General features: G+C 36.4%; 1 protein-coding gene across 3 annotated transcripts; it reads right to left on the bottom strand.

The window, feature by feature from the left end:
- LOC134252195 (multidrug resistance-associated protein 1-like) lies at nt 1-23,394 on the bottom strand. 3 transcript variants are annotated; one of them, XM_062734628.1, is made up of 30 exons: nt 22,914-23,394; nt 19,357-19,539; nt 18,060-18,191; nt 16,404-16,532; nt 16,002-16,130; nt 15,805-15,866; nt 13,783-13,920; nt 11,968-12,234; nt 11,566-11,746; nt 11,090-11,410; nt 10,841-10,978; nt 10,595-10,741; nt 9,309-9,393; nt 9,164-9,233; nt 8,934-9,060; nt 8,646-8,822; nt 8,375-8,542; nt 8,045-8,237; nt 7,783-7,882; nt 7,560-7,671; nt 6,488-6,719; nt 6,085-6,395; nt 5,720-5,919; nt 5,474-5,594; nt 5,287-5,391; nt 5,006-5,149; nt 1,660-1,818; nt 1,289-1,455; nt 821-1,015; nt 1-583 (listed from the first exon to the last, which is right to left on the bottom strand). In XM_062734628.1, the coding sequence occupies exons 1-30, from the start codon at nt 22,956-22,958 to the stop codon at nt 199-201; spliced, it is 4,923 nt and encodes a 1,640-aa protein (XP_062590612.1). In that variant the 5' UTR covers nt 22,959-23,394; the 3' UTR covers nt 1-198. The 3 variants fall into 3 exon arrangements, with proteins under 3 accessions (XP_062590612.1, XP_062590611.1, XP_062590613.1); XM_062734627.1 differs by having other exon boundaries at nt 15,805-15,899; nt 22,914-23,393; XM_062734629.1 differs by lacking the exons at nt 15,805-15,866; nt 16,002-16,130; nt 16,404-16,532; ... (1 more) ...; nt 19,357-19,539; nt 22,914-23,394 and adding an exon at nt 15,721-15,740.
- Nucleotides 23,395-24,617: the final 1,223 nt, after the last annotated feature.

The following is a 24,617-nucleotide window of genomic DNA, read 5'->3' on the forward strand; positions in this document are numbered from 1 at the left end:
AATCTATTATTATTTCCTAATCTTATAAGACGTCAATTTTTGGATAAAATCTTGAAAATTGCGATAGAACTATTCTTCATATGAAGATACGGGTACCAATATGGAATTATGTCCATCGGTGATAAGTTGATGAATAATGCTTCTAGTACTTTTCTCCTTAAATTTGATCAGTAAATAATGACCCCTCCCCTCCTGGAATCAGACCTCCGATTCCCCTTTGTTCTCTGTAGTGGAATCTCTCCTCTGACCTGGGGAGTGGTCATTAGTTTCAAACTCTGAACTGGAGGATCGCGGCAGTGTCTCCTCACTGTCTACCCGACTGATGGGCGTGGTCGGGGGAGGGGGTACGGGGGATGCCCGGGGACCAGACCCCTCCTGGCTGGCCGCAGACCCGGGCCTGCTGCTGGGTTTGTCTCGGGTCTCTACTTTGGTTGGGGAGGGGGTATGGCGGTGGCCTCTAACCGTCACGTCCGTAGCTAGTCCCGCGTTTTTAGCCATGCTGTAAAATATACTGTCTTTTTTAGCCAGTAGGTTTTCCGGACTGTCGAATTCCACCACTTGACCATTGTCCAATACCATAATCCTGTATAAATTGAAAACTGAATACAATTTACTTTTGAATACTTAAAGGTGAAAGAAATATTACATAAATGATATCGGAATACCAGTACAAAAGTTTAATGAATAAATGTTTAGTGTTAGCAAGTTATACGATGAATATTTATACCTAAATGTGTAAACCAGTCGTAGTATTTATAGTGTTTTAATTTATAGGTCAATAAAGATATTGTCTTTTTACTAAATCTATCTAGATTTTCACCTGTCATAGTCCATGATGGTGTTGAGTCGGTGAGCGATTGAGAGGACCGTGCAGTTCCGGAATTCTCGCTGTATGGTTTGTTGAATAAGTTCATCTGTCTGGAAATCCACGGCTGCCGTCGCCTCGTCCAGAATAAGAATGTTAGTTTTCTTCAGCAGCGTCCGGGCCAGACATAACAACTGTCGCTGTCCCACACTGAATCCCAAAAAACACTAATGTCTTGGTATTGGCAATATAATCAGATGTCTTTTTACCCTAACCCATTATATGAAAGGTACTCAAGATATGATTATTCCTTTTTTTCATTCTTTTTTATATCGGAGGTCAGTACAAGTTACAGTAAGCATTTTAAAACCATACATCATGTGTTATATCACTTAATTTTGCATTCTCTAAAACTGTGTAGTAGCTTTAATCGTTTTAAATTTGATGATAAATGTTAAAATCTAAATTTTCAATGATCCCTACCTAAGGTTCATTCCGCCCTCTCCACAGTCGTATTGGAGTTGTCCGGTCAATGATTGGACAAAAGATTTAAGGTGGGCGGTCTCCAAGGCCTTCCAGATCTGGAGATCGGTATATTCATTGAAGGGGTCAAGGTTCAACCGCAAACTTCCCGAGAAAATTACTGGATCCTAAATACATTCATATATATACATATAATCATGATACAATTCATGACATATGACAAGTTATATATAATTTTTGGGATTTTTCAAGTCAAAATATCTGAAAGCAATATTAATGATATTAGCCTCTTCTGTTTCAAAGAGAGTTTTAAAAAAATAATTTCAACTTTTTCAAATCACTTTACAGGCTATAGACACTACTGAGGTAACCTGCGGTAAGATGGTGATTTTAGATCTCAGGTCGTGGAGTCCAATATCTGCTATCCGGACGCCGTCAATAATGATTTCACCTCCAGCACTCTCAATCAATCGGAACAGTGAAAGCGTCAGGGAAGATTTCCCCGCCCCTGTTCGACCGACGATTCCAACCTATAATACAGGTAAACAAAAAAAAAAGATAAATGCAAAAACACGTTTCCGTACAAAAACTAGACAGATAACAGTAGTTAAAAATGTACTGTTAATAATGCTACTTAATTATTTTCTTCATGTCCACATATCATATACTTCAAATTAGACATTAGGTTTTAATAATAATCTTTAATTAACCACTGGTAAAAGGTTATTACAGTAACCAAGGTGACTATTAACCACGAATAAAAGGTTAGTACAGTGACCCTGATGACGATTAACTACGGGTAAAAGGTTGGTAAAGTAACCCTGTTGACGATTAACCACGCTAAAAGGTTGGTAGAGGAACCCTGTTGACGATTAACCACGCTAAAAGGTTAGTACAGTAACCCTGGTGACGATTGACCACGCTAAAATGTTAATACAGGGACTCTGGTGATGATTAACCACGGGTAAAAGGTTATTATAGTGATCCTCGGGACAATTACCCACGGGTGAAAGGTTAGTAAAGTAACCCTGGTGACGATTAACCACGCTAAAAGATTAGTACTCTAACAGTAACCCTGGTGACGATTAACCACGGGTAAAAGGTTAGTACAGTGATTCTGGTGACAAATAATCACTGGTAAAGGTAAGTGCAGTGACTCAGGTGACGATTAACCACAAGTAAAGGTTAGTAAAATGACTCTGGTGACGATTAACCACGGATGAGCGGTTAGTACACGTATAGTGGTCCTGGTGATGATAAACTATTGGTTAAAGGTTAGTATAGTGACCCTGGTGACGATTAACCACGGGTAAAAGGTTTGCAGAGTGATCCTGGTGATGATTAACCACAGGTGAAGGGTTAGTACATGTATAGTGGTCCTGGTGATGATAAACTATTGGTTAAAGGTTAGTATAGTGACCCTGGTGACGATTAACCACGGGTAAAAGGTTAGTAGAGTTACCCTGGTGATGATTAACCACAGGTGAAGGGTTAGTACATGTATAATGGTCCTGGTGATGATAAACTATTGGTTAAAGGTTAGTATAGTGACCCTGGTGACGATTAACCACGGGTAAAAGGTTAGTAGAGTTACCCTGGTGATGATTAACCACAGGTGAAGGGTTAGTACATATATAGTGACACTGGTGATGATTAACTATTGGTTAAAGGTTGGTATAGTGACCCTGGTGACGATTAACCACGGGTAAAAGGTTAGAACACGGACTCTGGTGACGATTAACAACGGGTGAAGGGTTGGTACCTGTATAGTGGCCCTGGTGATGATTAACTATTGGTTAAAGGTTAGTAGAGTGATCCTGGTGACGATTAACCACGGGTAAAGGGTAAGCTTACATACTGACGATGGCCATCATTAGAGAAGGTTAAAAGGGAAAAAGTGATCATTAACCAAGGAAAGAAGATAGGCAGAGAATTGATGATCATGAATTAATAAAATGTAAGCATAGTGACTGTAATTATTAGGGAAGATTAGTAAAGTGACGGTGACCATTAAAAACACAGGTTGATTTAATCGTCACCATAGTCACTGTAATAACCTTTTACCCGTAGGTAATCATCACCAGCCACCAAGATCACTATACAGTGAAAACTGTCTAATCCGACACCTGATTAATCCGACACACTGTGAATTCCGACGTTAAAATTTCTTTCCCATTTTAGTATTTTCCTTGTTTTTAACACTGTGCAATTCGACACCCTGTCTATTCCGATACAATATTTGTCACCCAGTGCATGTCGGATTAGACAGGTTTCACTGTACTAACCTTTAACCAATAGTTAATCATCACCGGTGTCACTGTACATGTAGTGACCCTTCAGCCGTGGTTAATTATCACCAGAGTCACTGTATTAACCTTTTACCCCGGGTTAATCGTCACCAGGATCACTGTACTAACTTTTACCCGTGGTTAATCGTCACCAGGGTTACTGTTAGAGTACTAATCTTTTAGCGAGGTTAATCATCACCAGGGTTACTGTACCAGCCTTTTTCCCGTAGTTAATCATCACCAGCATCACTGTACTAATCTTTAACCAATAATTAATCATCACAAGGACCACTATACATGTACTAACCATTCACCGTGGTTAATCGTCACCAGAGTCTCTGTACTAACCTTAACTTGTGGTTTATCGTCACCTGAGTCACTGCACTAACCTTTACCGGTGATTATTTGTCACCAGAATCACTGTACTAACCTTTCATCCGTGGTTAATCGTCACCAGGGTTACCGTACTAACCTTTCACCCGTGGGTAATCGTCCCGAGGATCACTGTAATAACCTTTTACCCTTGGTTAATCATCACCAGAGTCCCTGTACTAACCTTTTAGCGTGGTTAATCGTCACCAGGATTACTATACTAACCTTTTAGCGTGGTTAATCGTCACCAGGATTACTATTCTAACCTTTTAGCGTGGTTAATCGTCAACAAGGTTACTCTACCAACCTTTTATCCGTAGTTAATTGTCACCAGAGTCACTGTACTCACCTTTTACTCGTGATTAATAGTCACCAGGGTCATTGTATACATCCTTCTTTTCCGTGGTTACTGTACATCACTGAATTTTCGCGACACCTTATTTTCGCGAGATAGTCATTTACTCTTGATAAGCGAGACAAAATTTTGGCGAATTGTGGTTATTGCTCTATATAATCTTAAGGAATACTATTGTACGCGAGAATTAAATTTTCGCGAGCACACTGTCTCGTGTAATTACGCGAAAATAAAGTTCTCGCGAATAAAAAGTGTTTTACAGTAATAGAAACCATCGTCACATTGATTACCTTCTCGCCATGGTAGTGAACTAGTTTTCGTCGTTAAAAACTTACAACAATTCTACTTACATTTTCCACGTGGTTACAGTACTTTCACTTATCTTTTCACCATGGTTAATGCTAAGAGTAAAAAAAATTCAGCTTACCTTTTCCCGTGTTTAATGGAGACGGTCACACCCTTCAGAGCGAGGTCCAGACCTTCCCTATATCGGGTTCTGCCGTACCTTCTACCCGTGGTTGATGGTCATGGTAACTTTTTGTTACCTTCTCCCCGTGGTTGATAGTCAAGGTAACTATACTTACCTTTTCCCCGTGATTGATGGTGACGGTCACACCTTTCAGGACGAGGTCCAGACCTTCCCTATACCGGGTTTTGCCTTACCTTCTCCCCGTGGGTGATGGTCACGGTAACTATCCTTACCTTCTCCCCGTGATTGATGGTCACAGTCACACCCTTTAAGACGAGGTCCAGACCTTCCCTATACCGGGTTCTGTAGTGTAAGAACTTAATGTGTCCAGACTGAGGCCACTCAGCGGGTGGTTTGTTCTCAGAGGTCCACTCAGCCTACACAAAAGAAGCAGTGAATCATCAGTTTTAGTACATTTGAAATCATTTAGTTTTTACTTTTATTAAACATGCAGTTTTATACTAGTAATTACTTGATAACAGTTTCACTTATCTTTTTTAATTTTTTACCATACCTCGCTTTTGACATCAGTGTAATACTCCTTGATTCTTTCCACACAAACGATATTGTTTGCCAGATCAGTCAGATTTACAACCAGTAGATTTAAAATTCCTGTGGCCTGGAAGAATAAACACTTTGAAACTCTGTGCAGAAAATGTTTTAAATGAATCAGAATTTATTTAGAAAAACGTTAACCTTACCTGCAGAGCATAGGTGATTGAAAGTCCTACGAGAGCGCCATTAAGATCGGAGAAGATACTAAACATGGTGGCGCCCAGAACGAGGCAGTTACCGAGGAATTCCAGTCTCACTCCAAGCCATCTACGATAGAAGTTAACAGCTTTATGTCAGATTTCTTGTTCATTACTACTAGTACATGTTTCATAATTAGATGAAGACATTATTCATATAAAAGTATAAGAAATCTGACTGAATACCATACTGACCTTGATGAGGAAAAGTTGATGTAGTACGGCTCCATATTCTGATCCACTCTCCGTGATGACTCCTCTTTAAACCTGTCCTGAACTTTGTAAGCCCTGATGACGCTAGCCCCCGTCACCGTCTCACTGAAGTGATTAAATACCGGGGACCGGGTCACGGACTCCACCCTCTTCAGCTGGGACGCCGTGGGAATATAGAATTTCTGAAACCATAATTAATTTGGAATGAAGGGAGATGACAGACCAAATATTGAAAACTACTGTAGATAGTGAGACATGTATCTAATTTGGTGCTTTTTGTTTTGTCCTCTTTAAGTAAAATATGTAAGTATTGGGAACTTCAACAATTTATTGAAATTTTTGATTACCATAATGAAATAATATAGGATTGCTACAGGAACAATGAATGCTGCAAAGTACGGTGTGTTGATTGTGCAGACGATCAGAGTACTAAGCGCCAGAAATAAGGAGTTCAGAGTTATCCTAAACGTTAACGGTAATGTGTTATCCATTATGTCTATGTCAGCTGAAAAACGATTGGTGATCCGCCCGAGGGGAGTTGTGTCAAAGAAAGACATTGGTGCACGGAGGATTTTCTTGAGCATTCTGTGATGCAATCTACCGGAAGCAGTCACCATTCCCAGAGATAAGATGATGGCGTACAGGAAGACAAGGATTCCTGGGAAAAGTATTTTACATTAGTTTACCTACAAAAATCAGTTAAGAAAAAACATAATAAAGTTCCTGTTGTAGAAAAGTCTGATAATGTACCCTGTATGGCCCCTAGAATTCCATATACAGAGAGGTAGTATGTCTTTCTTTCATAATATTCAGTTGTGTTCATTTCGTCCCGATCAAGGAGCAGAGAATCTTCTGTCCAGTATGTAAGCCAATAGTTGGAGAAGACGCTAGTCGAATGATACAGTGTGAACACGATGAAAACAATAACGCATGTTAATACACCCACTCCTTTAGCATACTCAGAAAACACGGATAACTTCACCTGTATAAACAGAGAAAGTTATAAAAGTTACGTTCAATGTTCTACTAACTTACATAAAATATAATACAAATCTCATAAATTATAAGATATTTGAGAAAACCATATCTTTCCGATTTACAGCAATAAATTAAACGTACTTGTCTTTATTATGCCCCCGTCAACGAAGTTTCGGGGGTATATAGTTTTTTGTCTGTTAATTTGTCTGTTTGTCAACAAAAACCTTAACCTTGCCATAACTTTTAATTGGGTCAGGCTACATGTATTGCTTTCATATTTTACAGGTGTATTTCGTGTGACAGGACCTTTCTTTGGGTACCACCAAATTTGACCTTGTCCTTGTAGTTTTCCTATAAAACATACCACACTTGAACCTTGGACATTTCTTTTGCACATTTGAGACATTTCTTTTGCACATTTGGCGCTAGGGATTTCATACTTCACATTTTAATTCACTGTGACAAGAACTTTCAGAGGGTATAAATATTTTTGACCTTGGCTTTAGAGTTTGACCCACTTTAAAAAAAAAAATACCATGGATCATAACTTTTGAACAGTTAGGACTAGGGTCTTCATATTTAGTAGGTGTATTCTTTGTGACAAGATCTTTCAGTATGTTTGAATATTTATGACATTTTGACCTTGACCTTAGAATTTGACCCACTAGTAAAAGAATAACCTTGGTCATAACTTTTGAATAGTTAAGACTTTGGCTTTCATATCTCACAGTTGTATTCTTTGCGACATGGCCTTTCATTGGATATCAATAATTGACCTTTAGAGTTTGGAAGCTGTCATCATTGCATCAATGTTGCACAAACAATTCCTATTTTATATCTTTACCTGTCCTTCCTGTGACGTCTCGGCTGACGTCAGTGTCTGACGTGATATTATGGATTTTTCTGCTGGCTTGGGATAGGACGATTTTCCCAACTCCTGCTTCTTCGATTCTCTCCTACAGAAGTCAAGGTATTCAGAAGTATTGAATGGTCTTTTCATTCACACATAAGAACTACTAGTATATATGCTTATGTTATGTTTGACAAAGAACTGTTATTCTGGTTACCTTACAGAGAGACTTAGTCTCTTGCCGTCCATGTCAGATGTCCACGCATCTGAGGTCACAGACTCCACTTTCTCCAGGATCTGTGTTTTTATTTTGTGAACTAAATGTAAAGACAAAGTAATACTTTTACAAATAAAGTTCTGTTAGTGCAAGCTTACCAGGTTGATGATACATGTATACAATTTCGGACACGTTCACGTTGATTACATTTTCAGGACACGATAACGTTTGTAACAGGTTTTTATACATTCAGTATGCTTACTTTCAGGGTGTTCATTCTCTATTTCATTATCAGGCTCATTCAGGAAATACTCCTTTAAGAATTGAGCGAATGGCCCGTCATGTTTAATCAGCTGTTCATAGTTTCCTGTTTCTGTGATTTTCCCATTTACCATAACTACAACCATATCTACCATAGGTAACCAATGGACGCCATGAGTTACAAGAACGCGGGTCTGCAGAATGAGAAAAAGGGAATAAGCTTACGGTGCACAATCATAAATCACTAACGTTTTAAGGAGAAAGGAAGCAAATGTTCCCTATAACTTACTTTATAGATATGACTATCAATGTAAAAGTAAAGCTTATTTACTTTATTTTTTAGGAGTCCTTTGGGTCCTATGACGCGATCAAAGATGTGTTTTCCTACATGAGAATCGACAGCCGAGAGAGGATCATCTAGAAGGTAAACATTTGAGTTACTGTACACCGCCCTGGCAAGGCTCACTCTCTGCTTCTGTCCACCGCTTATGTTAATTCCCTGTCAAAACAATCATTAATGTATGAAAACTGATTTAACATGTAAATTTATTTTAAAATATCCTTCAAAGCTAGAACTTTGAGCAAGTTATCGTTAAAGTTACCTTTTCTCCGATTTCTGTGTGGTCTCTACCAGGCAACATATCCAGATCAGGCACCAGGGCGCATGCCTCGATGACCTTCTGATATTTCTTCTGAATGTAAGGCTTACCAAACAGAATATTATTCATCAGTGTTGCATTCTGAATCCACGCCTCTTGAGGAACGTAAGCTGTGGTACCCTGCAATGGAGTATCAAGCTGAGCTATGAAATCTCTACTTGAAAATCAGAAAAACCAAGCTGCGACCTACTCGTTATTTGTAAATAAAATGTAATCAAAGTATAATCTTACCCTAAAATTTACACTTCCCTCAAGCTTATTCATTTCGCCCAGGAGGGCCGAGATCAGAGACGATTTACCACTGCCCACTTGTCCTACCACCGCTATCAGCATCCCCTCAGGAATCTTCAGGTTGATACTACAGAGAAGAAGTTACTGCATTAGTATCTAAAATGATTCCACATGGACCATTATCTGTACCTCAACAAAGTAGGCATCCACTCATAAGCATTCAAACTCACTCTTTTAACGTAGGCGATGGAGCTTCCAAATCCCAGGCGAAAGATGCATTCTCTACCTCAATGGCGTAATCTTAGAAGGAAGAAAATGCATTATCTTTCAAATCAACATAAAAGGCTGAGGGAATTCAAATTTAAATATACTCACCAGACAAAGATGAGTGGTGTACGTTTGTGGAATCTAAATCAGTCATCACGAGGAAGTCTTGGATTCTTTTTATGGACACCACAGCCTTAAAAAGAAATGACAAACAATCGAAATGAAAATATGTTTAGGAGACAGCAGGATTATACATAGAAAAATAATTTTACAGGAAATCAACAAATTACAATAAATTATAATGTTAACGTCCCGTTTGAGAATCTTTCCCCAATATAGAAAAGTAGGACTAACAATAAAGTATTGAGGTAAAGAAAAACATTATAGAAGTGAAAAACAGCAAACAGTGAAGAAGATTCAACAATGTAACAGCAAACACTAATGAAGAAACAACGATGTAACAACAAACAGTGTAGAAGAAACAACGATGTAATAGCAAACAGTGAAGAAGAAACAATAATGTAACAGTAAACAGTGACGATGATTCAACGATCCTACAGCAAAGAGTATAAAAGAATCAACGATGTAATAGCAAAATGTGAAAAGGAAACAACGATGTAACAGCAACATGTGAGGAAGAATCAACGATGTAACAGCAAAGAGTAGAGAAGAATCAACAATGTAACAGGAAACAGTGTAAAAGAAACAACAGTGTAACAGTATGTAACAGGAAAGGAGACATCGAACCCTGGATTCCTACATCTCCAGTCAGGTGCTCTACCAACTAAGCCATCCAGGCCGATATCAACGGCCCAAAGTACATTCCTCCCTTCTTAAATGGTCTACGCCCTCGAAGACACAACCCAAGTTCTTATTACCCCTGGCAGGGCTTTCACCTGCAATTCCAGTGTACTCAACGGCTCCACATCTGTAACAGGAAAATAGAAAATGTATGGCTGGACCGGGAATCGAACCCAGGAACAATGCATCTCAAGTTAGGTGCTCTACCAACTGAGCTATCCAGGCCGCTATCCACGGCCCAAACCATTACAAGTAAATAGTGAGGAAGAAATATATGTTGAGCAGTCATTGAAGAATAAAGAGCAATGTAAGAAGAAAAAGGGACAACATGTTACCATGAACAGTAAATTAGTTAAAAAAAACAACAATGTCACAGTAATAAGTTTGAAAGGAATAACAATGTGCCGAAAAACAATGACGAATGAAAAAAGTGTTACAGTAGACAATGCTGATCGTATAACAGTAATAATGGAGAATGAAAACAAGTGTAACCGTATATGCTGTAGACGAAACAACGTAATATCAAATTAGAAAGAAGGTTTAATAACTAGAGAAAAACATTATATATGCATCATAAGTCTGTGCTAAATTACCTGTACTAATAAGGAGATGGTCTGTGACATGAGGTTGATTGGCAGTCGCAAGATGTTGAACAGAGCCAGAGCCACGAAGGCCTTCTTAGCGTCAAGAACGTGCTCAGGGGAGATCAAGATGTAAGTGGCAAATGTGGCTAAGGTCACCTGAAATTCCAATTTTTGCTTACTGAACATATTACTGGAACTTGTCAAAACTTATATTATTTCTTTCATATACATGAATCTAGCGTAATTCATTGTTACCAAATACGGCGCCAGAATCCAACAAAACGTAGTGCTTCCTTGTAACCATGCAATCTTTCTCAGATATACCAACTCTTCGTCTCGAATGCTTTTAACCTTTTCCTCAAATGAAGGTTCCCAAGCATACATCTTTAACACCTTCAATAACAAATTCAGTATCGCGTGATGTTATTAATTATCTAATGTTTGAAGTCGTTAAAATGACATTTTCTTATGCATACAGATGTTTTAAGAACTCTATTCTCTGACCTTCATTCCATTAAGGACATCCGTCATCAGTTTCGTTCTGTGTCCCTTGAGACGCAGTACCTTTACGTTCAGAGCCCTTTGTTTAACCACCACAAAGGAATTGAGAGGGACCATCAGAATAAGAACCACTAGTCCAGCGATACAGGAAGCTCCCACAACATTCCAAAGGAGATAAATCCCTAGCGCCATCTGTAGGGGACATGTCATCAGAGACCAGGAGTAGGTAAATGTGTCCTGAATCCTCTGACAATCAACAGACATCAGGTTCACTATTTCACCCAGAGTGTTTCCCCTCCGTGCAGATGGACTCAATGTCAGGGCCTGCATATAGAAACGAAGGTGAATGAACTCATTACAAGTATAAAATCAGATCGACAAAGTCCATTGGGACAATCCAAATGAAACATACATTAAAGAGGAGGAAAAGGAAAGTAAAAGTAAGTGTTCTCACTACAATTGATAACTCCGATCCCTACCTTTCTGAATATTGCTGCAATGAGGGTTGATCTGATCCTCATACCAACAGACATTCCGACATGGTAGTTTTGGTGATAGAATATGGACTGCAGACATGAGGCCAGGAATAGGAGGACTGCGGGGATGTATCCCCTCCATGCTGGAAGCTGATCCCTCTTATCAGCGTAATCAATCAGGATTCTAACACAAAGATATTCATCAGATTACTTGTATGCATTGTATTCTTCATAATTTTCAAAAGAGACAACACACAATTAAAGCAACTTTATTGCTGTTTTGAAACATCATTATTCCAACTAATCAATACAGAGCAGACTTCTCTCTAAATGTATATTTTTCTTTCAGGTAATTTTTGTATATATGTCATAAGTTAAGATGTATATAACAATAAACGTATTTACCCAAGCAGTATAGGGCTAACGAATTGAAGGACATCAGAGAGGAATTTGAATCCAAGAGACACCAGATAGACGAACCCGAAGGTCCTTGTGAGGGCGGAGGAAAGAGAAGGGATGGCTGATGGGGGCTCAGGCGGGGGAGAAGTTTTTTCCTCCTTTGTGGTAAACACTGAACCCGTCTTCCCACTTAGAAGGGGCGTTTTCTCCGTCATACCCGAGGCTCTTGTGTATAGATCCTGTTTCCTCCTGACTGATGACATCATCTTTTGTCTGAACAAATGAAATACATGTACCGGGGGTACTGTATACAGGGAAATTTTCACCCCCGTTTTATTTTCGCCCCTTTCGCCCTCTTCTTGATTGGGCGAATTTAAAACAGGGTGAACTCAAATTACACAGCATAATTTCTTAAACAGAACTATGACTGGGCGAATTTAAAACGGGGCTAACTTGTCCGCAAGCACAAAAGGGCGAAAATAACACGGGGCGAAAATTACCCTGTATACAGTATATGAAGATAACAAACAGCATTCGAACTCAAAAGTACAATTGTATTCCATTCGCAGGTATGTTAAAGTTAATACTACCAAATATTCTACTTGCCTATATGATATGACGTCATAGTAAGCTATATGACATTAATTTTAGAGATAACAATTTCTTAAAATCGATATCTAAGATTGATTCGAGCTCATTAAATTGAATCAAAATATGCAGAGGCATAATATAAATGGAATTTTGTCCTTTCTGGGTTCTCTGTATTTAATCACAGGGGTCAAATACCCAACCCGTGACGTCATAACTGTTGATCATGTAGTAGCAGAGTGAAAGTGAAACGTAACTAGAATTCATGTAAACAAACTCAAGAAATCGGAGTTTAAAAGCATTTAGAATGAATATCACGTGTGATTCATGTGGGAATAAAGCTTATGAATGAGGTATGCTAATATAATTCTACAATTTCTTCGTAAAATAAAAGCAGACAGGGTGTTTACTTGCCGATCAGCCTTTCCCCTGTCGTTCGTAACAAAAAAGATGCTAAAGTTCAACACTATGCCGCATACTTTGAAACTTAGTTTTTGTTTCTATCAAAAGTTCTTATTCTATTGTTTTTGAAAAGTGCTGCTAGAATCGTATGGTTTACGGGAATTCATGCATTTTTTTCGATGTTTTGAACAAAATGTTAAAATTTTGGGAAGGTTTCGTCCGAAAGTGTTGAATAATTATTTCTGTGATAGGACAGTAGGAATCTAGCAGCACATTTCATGGTACAGAGATGTTTTTACATAACAATTATTACAAATTAAAATTAATTATCCCCGGGGTAGTGTTGAACTTTTCACTTTTATAGACGCCACGTAGTGAAGTGCTGCCTGTAGTATAAGTCCCATTGAAGACTATAGAATGCATAATGAAAGCAAAAGTTTTATCCTCGACTTTTCCAATTTATTAGTGTCACATATCATAAAAAAGTGTTAATTCGCCGAATTCTGATCCGTGTGTTGCCTTAACAAACCCGCGTTGTAATTTAATGTTTTCTTTTTGTAATTTCAATATACTTTTTAAAAAAAATACTAACATCTTATAAAAGAATTAATTGGCAAGGCATTTCGATAGTAAACATCAATGGATGTGGTCCTTCCCACATCGTGCAAACAATGAGGTGATGAATTTAGGGATCAACACGATGTATTGTGGGTGAAGTTTGGAAATAAAAGTTTTGAATATATTTGAAAAATACTATTATGAAAAAAGGTATGTTGCGTTTATACCTAAGTCCTTGGGTATAGTTTATATCTAATTAGTAAATATACATACAATTTGATTTTGGAGTAGATGATCTCCCGCCGCCAGTGTTTTTCAAACTTCTGAGTGAGATAACTGTTTTTATCTTCCTGGTTCAATTGCCACATGTCCTCGAGTTTTAGTGGAGTCTTCACAGACGACAGCACAAGTCTGAAGTATATCAGTCTTAATAAAATACTGTGAAATCACATATTGTCATGGGAGCATATTTTCGAGGTTTGAAGAAAATTATTGGTTTGTGAGGATTTGATATTGTGGTTGGAAAAATGTTTAGTAGTAATGAATATGAAATTTAACATTCCGTGGTGGTCATGATTTCGAGAGTCTCTCCATACCTCAAACACAACGGAAATTAAATCCCCACGAAAAAAAGTGATTTCACAGTATGACACCTCCTTTCTTAAAATCCAAATATAATGCCAAAAGGGGTTAGCTATGACAATGTAAGAACTGTTATTATGTTCCCCAAACGAAGTTGGGGAACATATTGTTTTTACTCTGTTTCTTATTATTATTATTTTTCTTCTTCTTCTTCCTGGGTACTTTTTTGTCCGGGAGTGATCTTGTAAACTGTTCATCCGATGTAGGTAAAACCTTTTTAGGGTCAGTAGACATGTAATTTAAATTTGTGGAATCAAGGTCATTTAACATATCAGGGATAAGAATTTATGGACAACAACAGCGAGGAAATAAATGTAAAATATGATGAATTTGAAAAGGTCAGTTATATTTCGCGCTGCGCACGTGCTTGCAAGAGCGTGCACGTGCAACAGGTTAAATGACCAATATAATATATATAGCCGTAACTTTTCTATTTTTTGATGAAATGCTTTGAAACTCATAATGTGATGATATATTAGTAGTATAGACATGATGACATGGTCAAAATAGCAAGATCTCACGCGCATGCACGTGCGCTACGCTCTGATTGGCTGAAACTAGTCTAAATATCTTTCTTGTTTTTTGAGGAAATCCTTTGAAATTTTGAACATAGCCATGCATTAGGATATCCTACAACATGATATATAGCAATTATCATGAAAACACGTGTATGCACGTGCGCTGCAATCTGATTGGCTGAAACTTTAAACAGCTATAACTCCCTTGGTTTTCAACCAAACAGGATGGGATTTGGAACATAGATATACATAATGGACTTCTACAAGAAGGTATGGTCGCCATGCACATGCCTACACGTGCATGTACGTGTGCTGCAATCTGATTGGCTGAAACTTTAAAGAGCTATAACTCCCTTGGTTTTTAACCAAACAGGATGGGATTTGGAGCGTAGATATCTATAATGGACTTCTACAAGAAGGTATGGTCACCATGCATACATGTGTGTGTACGTGCGCTGCAATCTGATTGGCTGAAACTTTAAACAGCTATAACTCCCTTAGTTTTCAACCAAACAGGGTGAGATTTAGAACATAGATAGATGAAATAGACTTCTACAAGAAGTTATCGTCACCATGCTCATGTATGCACGTGCGTGCACGTGAAATGGGTGAAATCAAAAATACACTTGAATGAGCGTATTTTTAAAATAATTTCTGGATTAAATACTTTAATATTTAGCATTTCAAAATATATAGCTTGTGTAGACAATATGATATGGTCATTATGCACATGCGTTCCCATGCGCAAGTGTGCATGGTACACTTCTGGGTAAATTTTGTTAAAGTCTCAAATGCATAAAGTTTGTCTTATTTAAGGAAGCTTACAGGAAATAAGTCCATCAAAGGGAGTTGGGGAACATCTGTAACGGTCCCCGTTACAATTAGCACTAGTTAATGCTGATTTCATTAAGTCAAATGTTTCACAGATTGTTTGTAACCGATGATTATGTTCACGTTTGATTTTCGACGATCTAAAAAATACTTATCTAATGCTCCAATAGTAACTTACGGATTGAGCCGCCAGAAGTATATTCTATAAATAGTAACTTACGGATTGAGCCACCAGAAGTATAGTCTATAAATAGTAACTTACGGATTGAGCCACCAGAAGTATAGTCTATATATAGTAACTTACGGATTGAGCCACCAGAAGTATAGTCTGTTTAACACAGAACTCTCTTTCTCTGGACACGGTTTCTGTTTAAAACAATACAGTGGGTTTACGTTACTCTAAAAAGAATATAGAAGAAGAAAGATATGATAAATTAAGTCATAAAAAATATAAAAAAAAATACATGTAACAATAACATATCAGGGATAAGGATTTCATACCTTTTCCTCAGGAGTTTTCTCTGCTGATGTTTCAGGTTTTTCTGCTATACAATGTAGAATAAATTGGACAACAACAGCGAGGAAATAAATGTAAAATATGATGAATTTGAAAAGGTCCCAGTTATATTTCTGTAAGGAAAAATATAGGAAGTAAAAACATAGGAAACGTTTAAATACATGATTCTTGCTAGATAGAGAATATTTAAATAACAACGTATTAAATACAAGTAAATACAAGTTTACTGTAGTTATTTCCTGACGTGACCATTTATACTTTTGGAATAAAATGGCACAACATCGAGACAAGTTAACTGTGGTTATTGAAGATGTACCCTCTGCATTATACTGAAATAAAATGGTACAACACTCATACAAGTTTACCGTAGTTATTTTAGACGCTACCTTTTGCATTATATTGGAATAAAATGGCACAACACTAAGGGACAGCAGTATTAGCCAGAAAACAAACTGTATGCCCGAGGACACAATTCCACACAACCGTTCTATCTGACTCAAGAACCCGGCAAGCATCTAGGAAATAGAGAAACAACATGTTAATATTGATACTGTTCTCACTGACACAGGACTCGGTAGTACAAGTCAAACGTATCACAAAGATCCTCACCATCTGAAGGTGCATACTTACTACGGAACAAAAATTATAAACTTAAAAAAATGGAGCCAGTCGTAGATAAATCTGAGGAGCATTTGTATGTATATTGTAATCTTACAAAGGTATGCTGTTGCGTGAATATTGTATACTTATAATTGTATGCTATTGTATGAATACTGTAAACATACAAATGTATGCTATTGTATGAATATTGTAAATCTACAAATGTATGCTATTGTATGAATATTGTAAACTTACAAATGTATGCTATTGTACGAATAATGTAAACCTACAAATGTATGCTACTGTGTGACTATTGTAAACTTACAAATATTCTATTGTGTGATATTGTAAACATACAAAATGTATGATATTGTATGAATATTGTAAACTTACAAGTGTATGTTATTGTGTGAATATTGTTAACAAACAAATATATGCTATTGTATGACTATTGTAAACATACAAATGTATGCTATTGTATGACTATTGTAAACTTACAAATATGCTATTGTATGAATATTGTAAACATACAAATGTTTGCTATTGTATGAATATTATAAACTTACATGTGTATGTTATTGTATGAATATTGTAAACTAACAAATGTATGCTATTGTATGAATATTGTCAATAAACAAATGTATGCTATTGTATGAATATTGTAAACAAACAAATGCATGCTATTGTATGAATATTGTAAACAAACATATGTATTATATTGCTTGAATTTTGTAAACCTACAAATATATGCTATTAAATGACTATTGTAAACTTACAAATGTAGCCAGGAGTATAAGAATACACCGAGGAGCTATTATATGAATACCAGTATTGTAAACTTACAAATGTATTGTTGTGAGATGTGTATTGTTTCATCATATATATTTTAGTAACATTAAGTAATTCTAGAACATTCAAGAGTGGTCAACATGTTTGGTCATTTTATCTAGAACATTCTTAAATTTTGTGTATGTCCAGATTGTTCCAGTAATATCATGTTTTAACAATTTCTAGAATATTCTAGATTTATATTACTGTATAAATACCCTGTCAATTCGATGCATTGATACTTTGTCGTATAAGCACCATTGAGGTACAACTGGGATATATTTTCACTGGGACATTGTGTACAGCAACGGACACTCTGATGTATGTATTCTTAGATTCTTGCTAAGTTTGTACTTTATGTTTCATATACTTATTATATATTACTGTAAATAAATTATTGTTAAGTTTAAATTGTGTTATTGATCTTTGCTGGCATTTAGGGTTATTCTGACCCATAACAGTATGCTTTTGTATACCGGTAAATATTGTAAACTTACAAATGTATGCTTTTGTATACCGGTAAATATTGTAAATTTACAAATGTATGTTATTTTACGGATATTGTAAATTTACAAATGTATGATTTTGTATACCGGTAAATATTGTAAACTCACAAATGTAGCCAGGCGTAGGAAGACACTGAGGAGTATGGCGGGAGGAACGTGTGAAAGACTCAGATTCTCGTCCTTCGTGACATCATGGATCAGGCCCACCAGAACGATTATTCCAAGCAAGAAGCTGATACCCTTCAAGTAAAAAATATACACAGGTATAATCACTGCCAAGTGGACAAAAGCATCAAATCTCATAAAATGGGCTATCAGAAAGGAACGAGCTTTTGAAAAAATACGGGTTGTAAATATACGATTTTGTATATGTAAAACCATTATGATCAATAATTCAAATTTTGAAAGTGTGGATATCTATAAATTGATTTCGTTACGTCCTTATCGATGCAATGATACAAATGTAAACGCTTTGAAGAAAAGTTTGTTTCTCTTTAAATGTGAAAGAGAATAGTGAAAATATAATTATGGATTTGTCACACACAATAATTTTTTTTTAGATCGCTTTACACGATCTAGACGATCAAGGAGTGTATGCTGCAGATTCTTCAGAGATTGCTGGTTTCAATGCTTTCTGAAACGACACGTGAGGATAATGAACAGTTTCGTTTTGACCGATAAGTGTCATTGGGTGCACTACAAAATCTCAACTGTGGCTCTGTGTAGGTGGTACTAGTATTTTAATGATTCAATGGTGTTGAAGTTTTAATTTTGCGCTTTTGGTATATATTTACTGTAGATATATTGATGAGCGTTTCAAACTCTGCAAGATCTCTCCTTAATCTTTCAATGGTTACCTAGCATCTTCCATGATCTCTTTGGATTCTTTAGAGGATACATAATTACCAAGGCCTCTTCAATGTTTCAAGTTCACCCATTGGTTGCAAATATCAGTTTAACACTCAAAGAGTGCAAAAAGATCGCTCAATGATTTCTTAGACATCCTTTTTGTACAACTCTCATCGAACTAAACTGATCGTAATGCAATCGCAGGAACTCAAAAGTTCGCCACAGAAAGCATTGTTCAATTAATCTTTGCAGGATCATTCAGTTTACTCTCTGAGGGCGTCTAGATGGCTCTTTGATTTCAGTAGATCGCAGTCTGACATCGTAAGTACCCTGACTTTTACATGGAGACAATTTTTTTTGGTTGAGTTTTTTAAAGTAAATCCTTAGGTTAGGTGTTTTTGCAAAAAGTCTCTAAATAATCTCCGTGTGCAAATGTTTTTACTTTGACCCTGGAGAGATTGGTAGAACTATAGTGCACGGTGTATATACAGAGATTTATGATATTCCAGTTTTAAATGATGTGTATCCTAATTATGCTGTGGTGTACGGTTCTTACAGATTTGGTGGCACTGAGGGCATTGGCGGGGATGTTCCTGTGTCTGTTGTCGGAGTGGTACAGGTAGTAACAGTACGGCGGTAACGTCAGCCACAACCACGCGCAGGGAATCCACGTCAACACGGTGATCTGGAAACACGCGGGAACACGGGGCCACGAATTCTCCAGGAAAACCGTGCTGTTCTGTAAAATAAATAACATACAGGACTTACACGAACTGAAAGATGCAAATTGTGGTTTAGAAATATTAAGATAACAGTGGGCTGTCAAGCTCAAAAGGCCATTGAAAGAGTTCAAATTGAAGCAGAGCAAAATGAACCTCTAGATAACATCAAAAGTGGAATCAAGTGTCATAAGAATGGGACATCTCCTGTAGACCAGTCACAACCACCGTGTGTAACTTCTCATTATCGGGCACATAGAAAAATTCGTCAATTATTGAGTGTGAAAATAATGATCTAGCAAATTGTATGAAAATTCAGTTAACTTCCAACTTGACGATAAACATTATTTGCTAACAAGGCCCCTGTATCAACCATAGAGTTTTTGAAATGTTGTCGACTTTAAACTAGACTGTTCCTATCCATTATCATCAACTAATTTGTCAATAGCTTGTCTCGTTTTAGAAGTTGTTGGAACATATGCATGTTCTTACTTATCAAAACATCATGGAGACACGGATTCCGTATTCATGTTACTTACGTTGTATACATTGTATGCAATATGAATAAGAGATGTTGAACGATAGAAAAGTTGAAGTAATCGCGTTTATCATATTTTATTGTTAGTTTAGAACACATTCTACTTCTTTCAAATACAAAAATTGGTCTGCTTTTAACTGGGAGTAATTACTATCCATGGGTATAACTATAACAGAAGATTTTTTTAGGAATTGATCTCCAAAATCTACACAAATATTGTCCATTAGAAACTCGAGCATCTTTTTTGAAAAAAAAAAATTGAAAAAAAAAATCAACTTCGGACATCCCGAGTTTACAACCAGAATGTTTCTTATGAAATAATTTTGCAAATGATTAATAAACAAGTTCCAGTCTTATTGAAAAAAAACCCCACCTGTCTATGATGTCAAAAGGACTGAACTTTAATTTATCGTGAGCAATGGTTGTATAAGGTGTTAAAAAAATCGTATCATTGGATACTATTGATTTTAGTAAAAACTTTGTAATGTGTAGTACTACAGTACTCCTGAAGTTTCTTCAATGCTATCATTCTGGCGAGATGTAAAGAAAGGGACCTGGTGGTATCAATTCTTTATTCTTTTGAAATCCAGTACAGATATTGTAAATCGAATTCAATATAACTCATCGTTGTGAATATTAAGAATTTTTGAAACCGACATATAATTTTAAAGAATTCCCCGCTTATGGAGAGGGAGCTATGATTATACGTTGTATGACCAATCGTAAAATAATCCTTTTATTCCTAAAGCACAATTCTAAAAAAAAAAGATCTGCAGAGAGAGATTTTAAATTTTTACTTGTTTTGTCTGTTGAGACTTATTAGTTCTGAAATATTGATCACATTTAATTCGGCGGGGAACCATCGGTATAATAAAATCGGTCATATGTCTTACGTTGACTTATGAGAAATATATTTATTATTTTGCATTCTTTGCTGAAAATTCCCTCAATACATCAAGCTTATCGGTTTAAGAGGTACAAAGCGTCATTCCCTGTATAGGAATTGTTTTTACATACATGTACAACACTCCTAGCTGCAGAACTGTAGCTCTCCGAAAAAAATTATATTGATAGACCGGAGAGCTACAGTGCCACCCATTGAAAAAACTGTATATTTATTGCGCACAAAAAAGTGCGCTGTTTCCCGATTTATTTCTCCATGTTTCTAAAACTGTCATCTCAAAATATTACTAACCGTGTGTTCCTGACATATTCTTCCACTGTTTCCACAACAAAACATTCCTTGTGATTGTTTTTAATAGCCCTCCTGGCCCAGAATTTGAGATCATCGAAAATTTCTCCCATCTATACTGCCATTTTGGTTTGCAAGATAATTCGGTCCAACGCGCTTCGTACAGATGTAAACAACAAAAGTAATTGATAGAGGAGTAAGGACTTTATTGAAATCTAGCTTTTTTGCAATTGAGGTAAGAATTTGGAAGAATTAATCCAGAACCGAGCGCACTTTTTTGTGCGCAATAAATATACAGTTTTTTCAATGGGTGGCACTGTAGCTCTCCGGTCTATCAATATAATTTTATTTTTTCGGAGAGCTACAGTTCTGCAGCTACAACACTCCGTGCATATTAAGCCAGTGGAGTGATTGACAGTCTTTTTTAAGGTTTTACATCACATGCCGTTACTTATATGAATCACCTGCATAGAAAATAACAGGTGAAATGTATAGAGGCTAAAATAGAGGAATAAATGATTTATATAAAAAAAATAAATACCTTTCCTATATTTATAATTCGTGTCATTTTGGCAAAACTCTAAAAGTAAATGTGGACTCTTCAGGCGCGGATCCAGAAATTTTTTCCAGGGGGGTCCATCCCAGTCAAAAAAAAAATCCAATCCCAGAAATTTCTTGACAAGCAAAAAAAAAAAAAAAAAAAAAAACCTAAACTCGCCCAAACGTCAAAAACCTATTTCGTGGGGGGGGGGGGGGGGGGGGGGTAGTTGTGACTTCTATTGCCTCAAATCTTTCACTTTTCATACCCATTTCACACATATTCGCGTTTACCAGGGGGGTTCAGCGTTTTCCAGGGGGGGGGGGGGGGGGTCCATGGTAACTTTTTTCTTGTTTTAGTATATACATTTTTCAACTTGGTAAATTCCAGGGGGGGGGGGGGGGGGACCTGACCCCCCCCCCGACCCCCCTCTAGATCCGCGCATGCTCTTTTGGTTAAAACTTGTAGCTTATAAATTCAATTTTCTCTTGTCTGGCTACACATGCACGAAAGAGTTATGCCTTTCATCACAAGAGCATGAGAAGACGCAATTTTTTTAAAAAAAATGTCCCAAGCAACGCCCGAGAAAAAGGGGAAAAAAGGGGGTGCAGTTCTTCATGGTATTATTTCGTCTGTTCCAAGGAATTGTATTGTTTAATTACTTTCAGATTAGTTAGTTTATTAATTAATTAAGGGCCCTCATGAGACAAAAAGAAAGTACATTGTAAACACTCATATAAATAGAGTCATATACATGTAATACATTATATACATACAAGAGAGAAAAGTTGCTTGAAAGGGAAAAAATCGCTGTAAAGAGAATATGAAAGTATATTGTTAGATATTTTTTTTTAAAAATGGAAAGAAGTTGGGGAGGGGGCGTTATGTATATTCTGACAATGTAGTTTTGTTTTGTCAACACAGGAAACTCATTATAAAATTTTCATCAAAACGAAAAGCTTCCTCCTTCGTAAACAAATCGGCTTTTTGTTTTATTAACTGTTTTATTCACTTTATAATTAATGGAAAAAATAGGAAATAAACAACAATTGTGTTACATATATTTAATTAATGAATGTCATGTTTTTAAGAACCCGTGGAGGAATTATATGAATTAGTGTCTTACCCAGAATACGGAGGTGTTACAGAAGCTGCGAAGGTCTTCCTCCATCCTCACTCAGGGATAATTGTCTCCTCCAGAAATATAAAAAAATTCCTTATATGTCACATTATAGTAAAATCCCCACAGCTCATTTCTAGTAATCCTGGAAGAGAATTCTCTGTGAGACAAGCGAGGATGTCACATGCTCCCAAGGCTAAGTATACAAACCACGCGTACCGACTCAAGGTCTGTTAACGCGTTACTAAAAATAGAATACTGTCTATTATAATTCAACGACGGTGACAGAGTAACTCGATTTAAAGACAAAAAATTACCTATTTATATATTTGTAAACAATCACAGTTAAAAAATTGTATCAATACACTGTCTGGTTCTTTTGTATTGAACATATAAAAAAAGATCACCGGGCATATCAAATAAAAACGGGTTTTAAAAATCACAATTGTTATAAACTGTAGTTCATAATTTTTAACACAATGACGATGTGTAAGACAGGAAAATGTATAGACCGCGAGTAATGGAGATAAGAACTACAAAGCGGAGTGAATTAGAAACCACGGAGAATGAGGAACCTTATTTAATTTAAACTTCTTAGAACGATAATAGCGACATTGTGCATTTATATACAGAGGGACGGGTCCTGTGATTTTATATTTTCTTTTCAAGTTATTTATTATTGAGGAGACCCCTACCCCCAACAAACACACACATCTTTCCCGCGGTGCCATGGCAATTACCGGAAAAGACAATCAAATGACCGGTAATTGTAACTAGCGCGCCTCTAGCAGATAGCACAACATGTACAAGGTTTCATAGTATGTAATGCGATGAGTTTTCATAAATGATGTTATAGACACATATTTATTGGTATACTGGTACATGTATATATGTACATGTATATTGATAATATTGATTTTGATCGCATGTTAACGATTTGATAACCCCAACTGCTGCATCTATAATGTACAGTTACTTGTATATATTATATCAGATATATACATGTGTGTGTGTTTATGTTTGTGTATGTTTACTAACCTTTCTTTCAGAACTATCTATCTTGTCATTGTAAAAAACCCTTTATGCCTTCTGGGCCCAAAATTGGAAAATAAATTATCTTATCTTGTACTGCACTAAATATGGTGATGTGAAATTCGTGAAAGTTTGTTCTTCAATCTCTATTCTTTTTTCTGGTGAATGCGTTCTAGGCGAGAAAAATCCCCCACTCAGAGATAAATTGAGTTCATAGAAAACATATAATTTTCAAAATACATGTAGATATTATCGATATTATATATATTTTAATCACTGGATTTCCATAATTTATTGATAAATTATTTAGATTTGTTTCAATGTGTAGAAAAAAGATCCTCACATATTATTTAAACTCAATTTAAATTCCTCAGTAGGGTGTTGGGTCAAACACCTCAACATTATCATGGTATACCGTATCATCAAATTCGCCTAATGTTTTCAAAAACAACATTGTTGGAGCAAATCATGTTTTAAAAATTGCTACTTTTTATATAGAACGAGTCTAGACTAACATTGAATAGTTTAACAATAAACTTCAAATCATTTAATTAAATGCAATAGCAGAATTTTTGTAATGAACAAATAAAGAAATTATTAATTAGCTTATTCAAATTCAAAAACTAATTTTATCTGGCTTCAATAAACCAAATTTCCTATCCACATACTGTAATATAC

This window comes from Saccostrea cucullata, unplaced genomic scaffold (assembly GCF_032062105.1).
Source record: "Saccostrea cucullata isolate Sc308-1 unplaced genomic scaffold, CSIRO_AGI_Scuc_v1 ctg1616, whole genome shotgun sequence".
In the NCBI taxonomy this organism is placed as follows: Eukaryota; Metazoa; Mollusca; class Bivalvia; order Ostreida; family Ostreidae; genus Saccostrea; species Saccostrea cuccullata.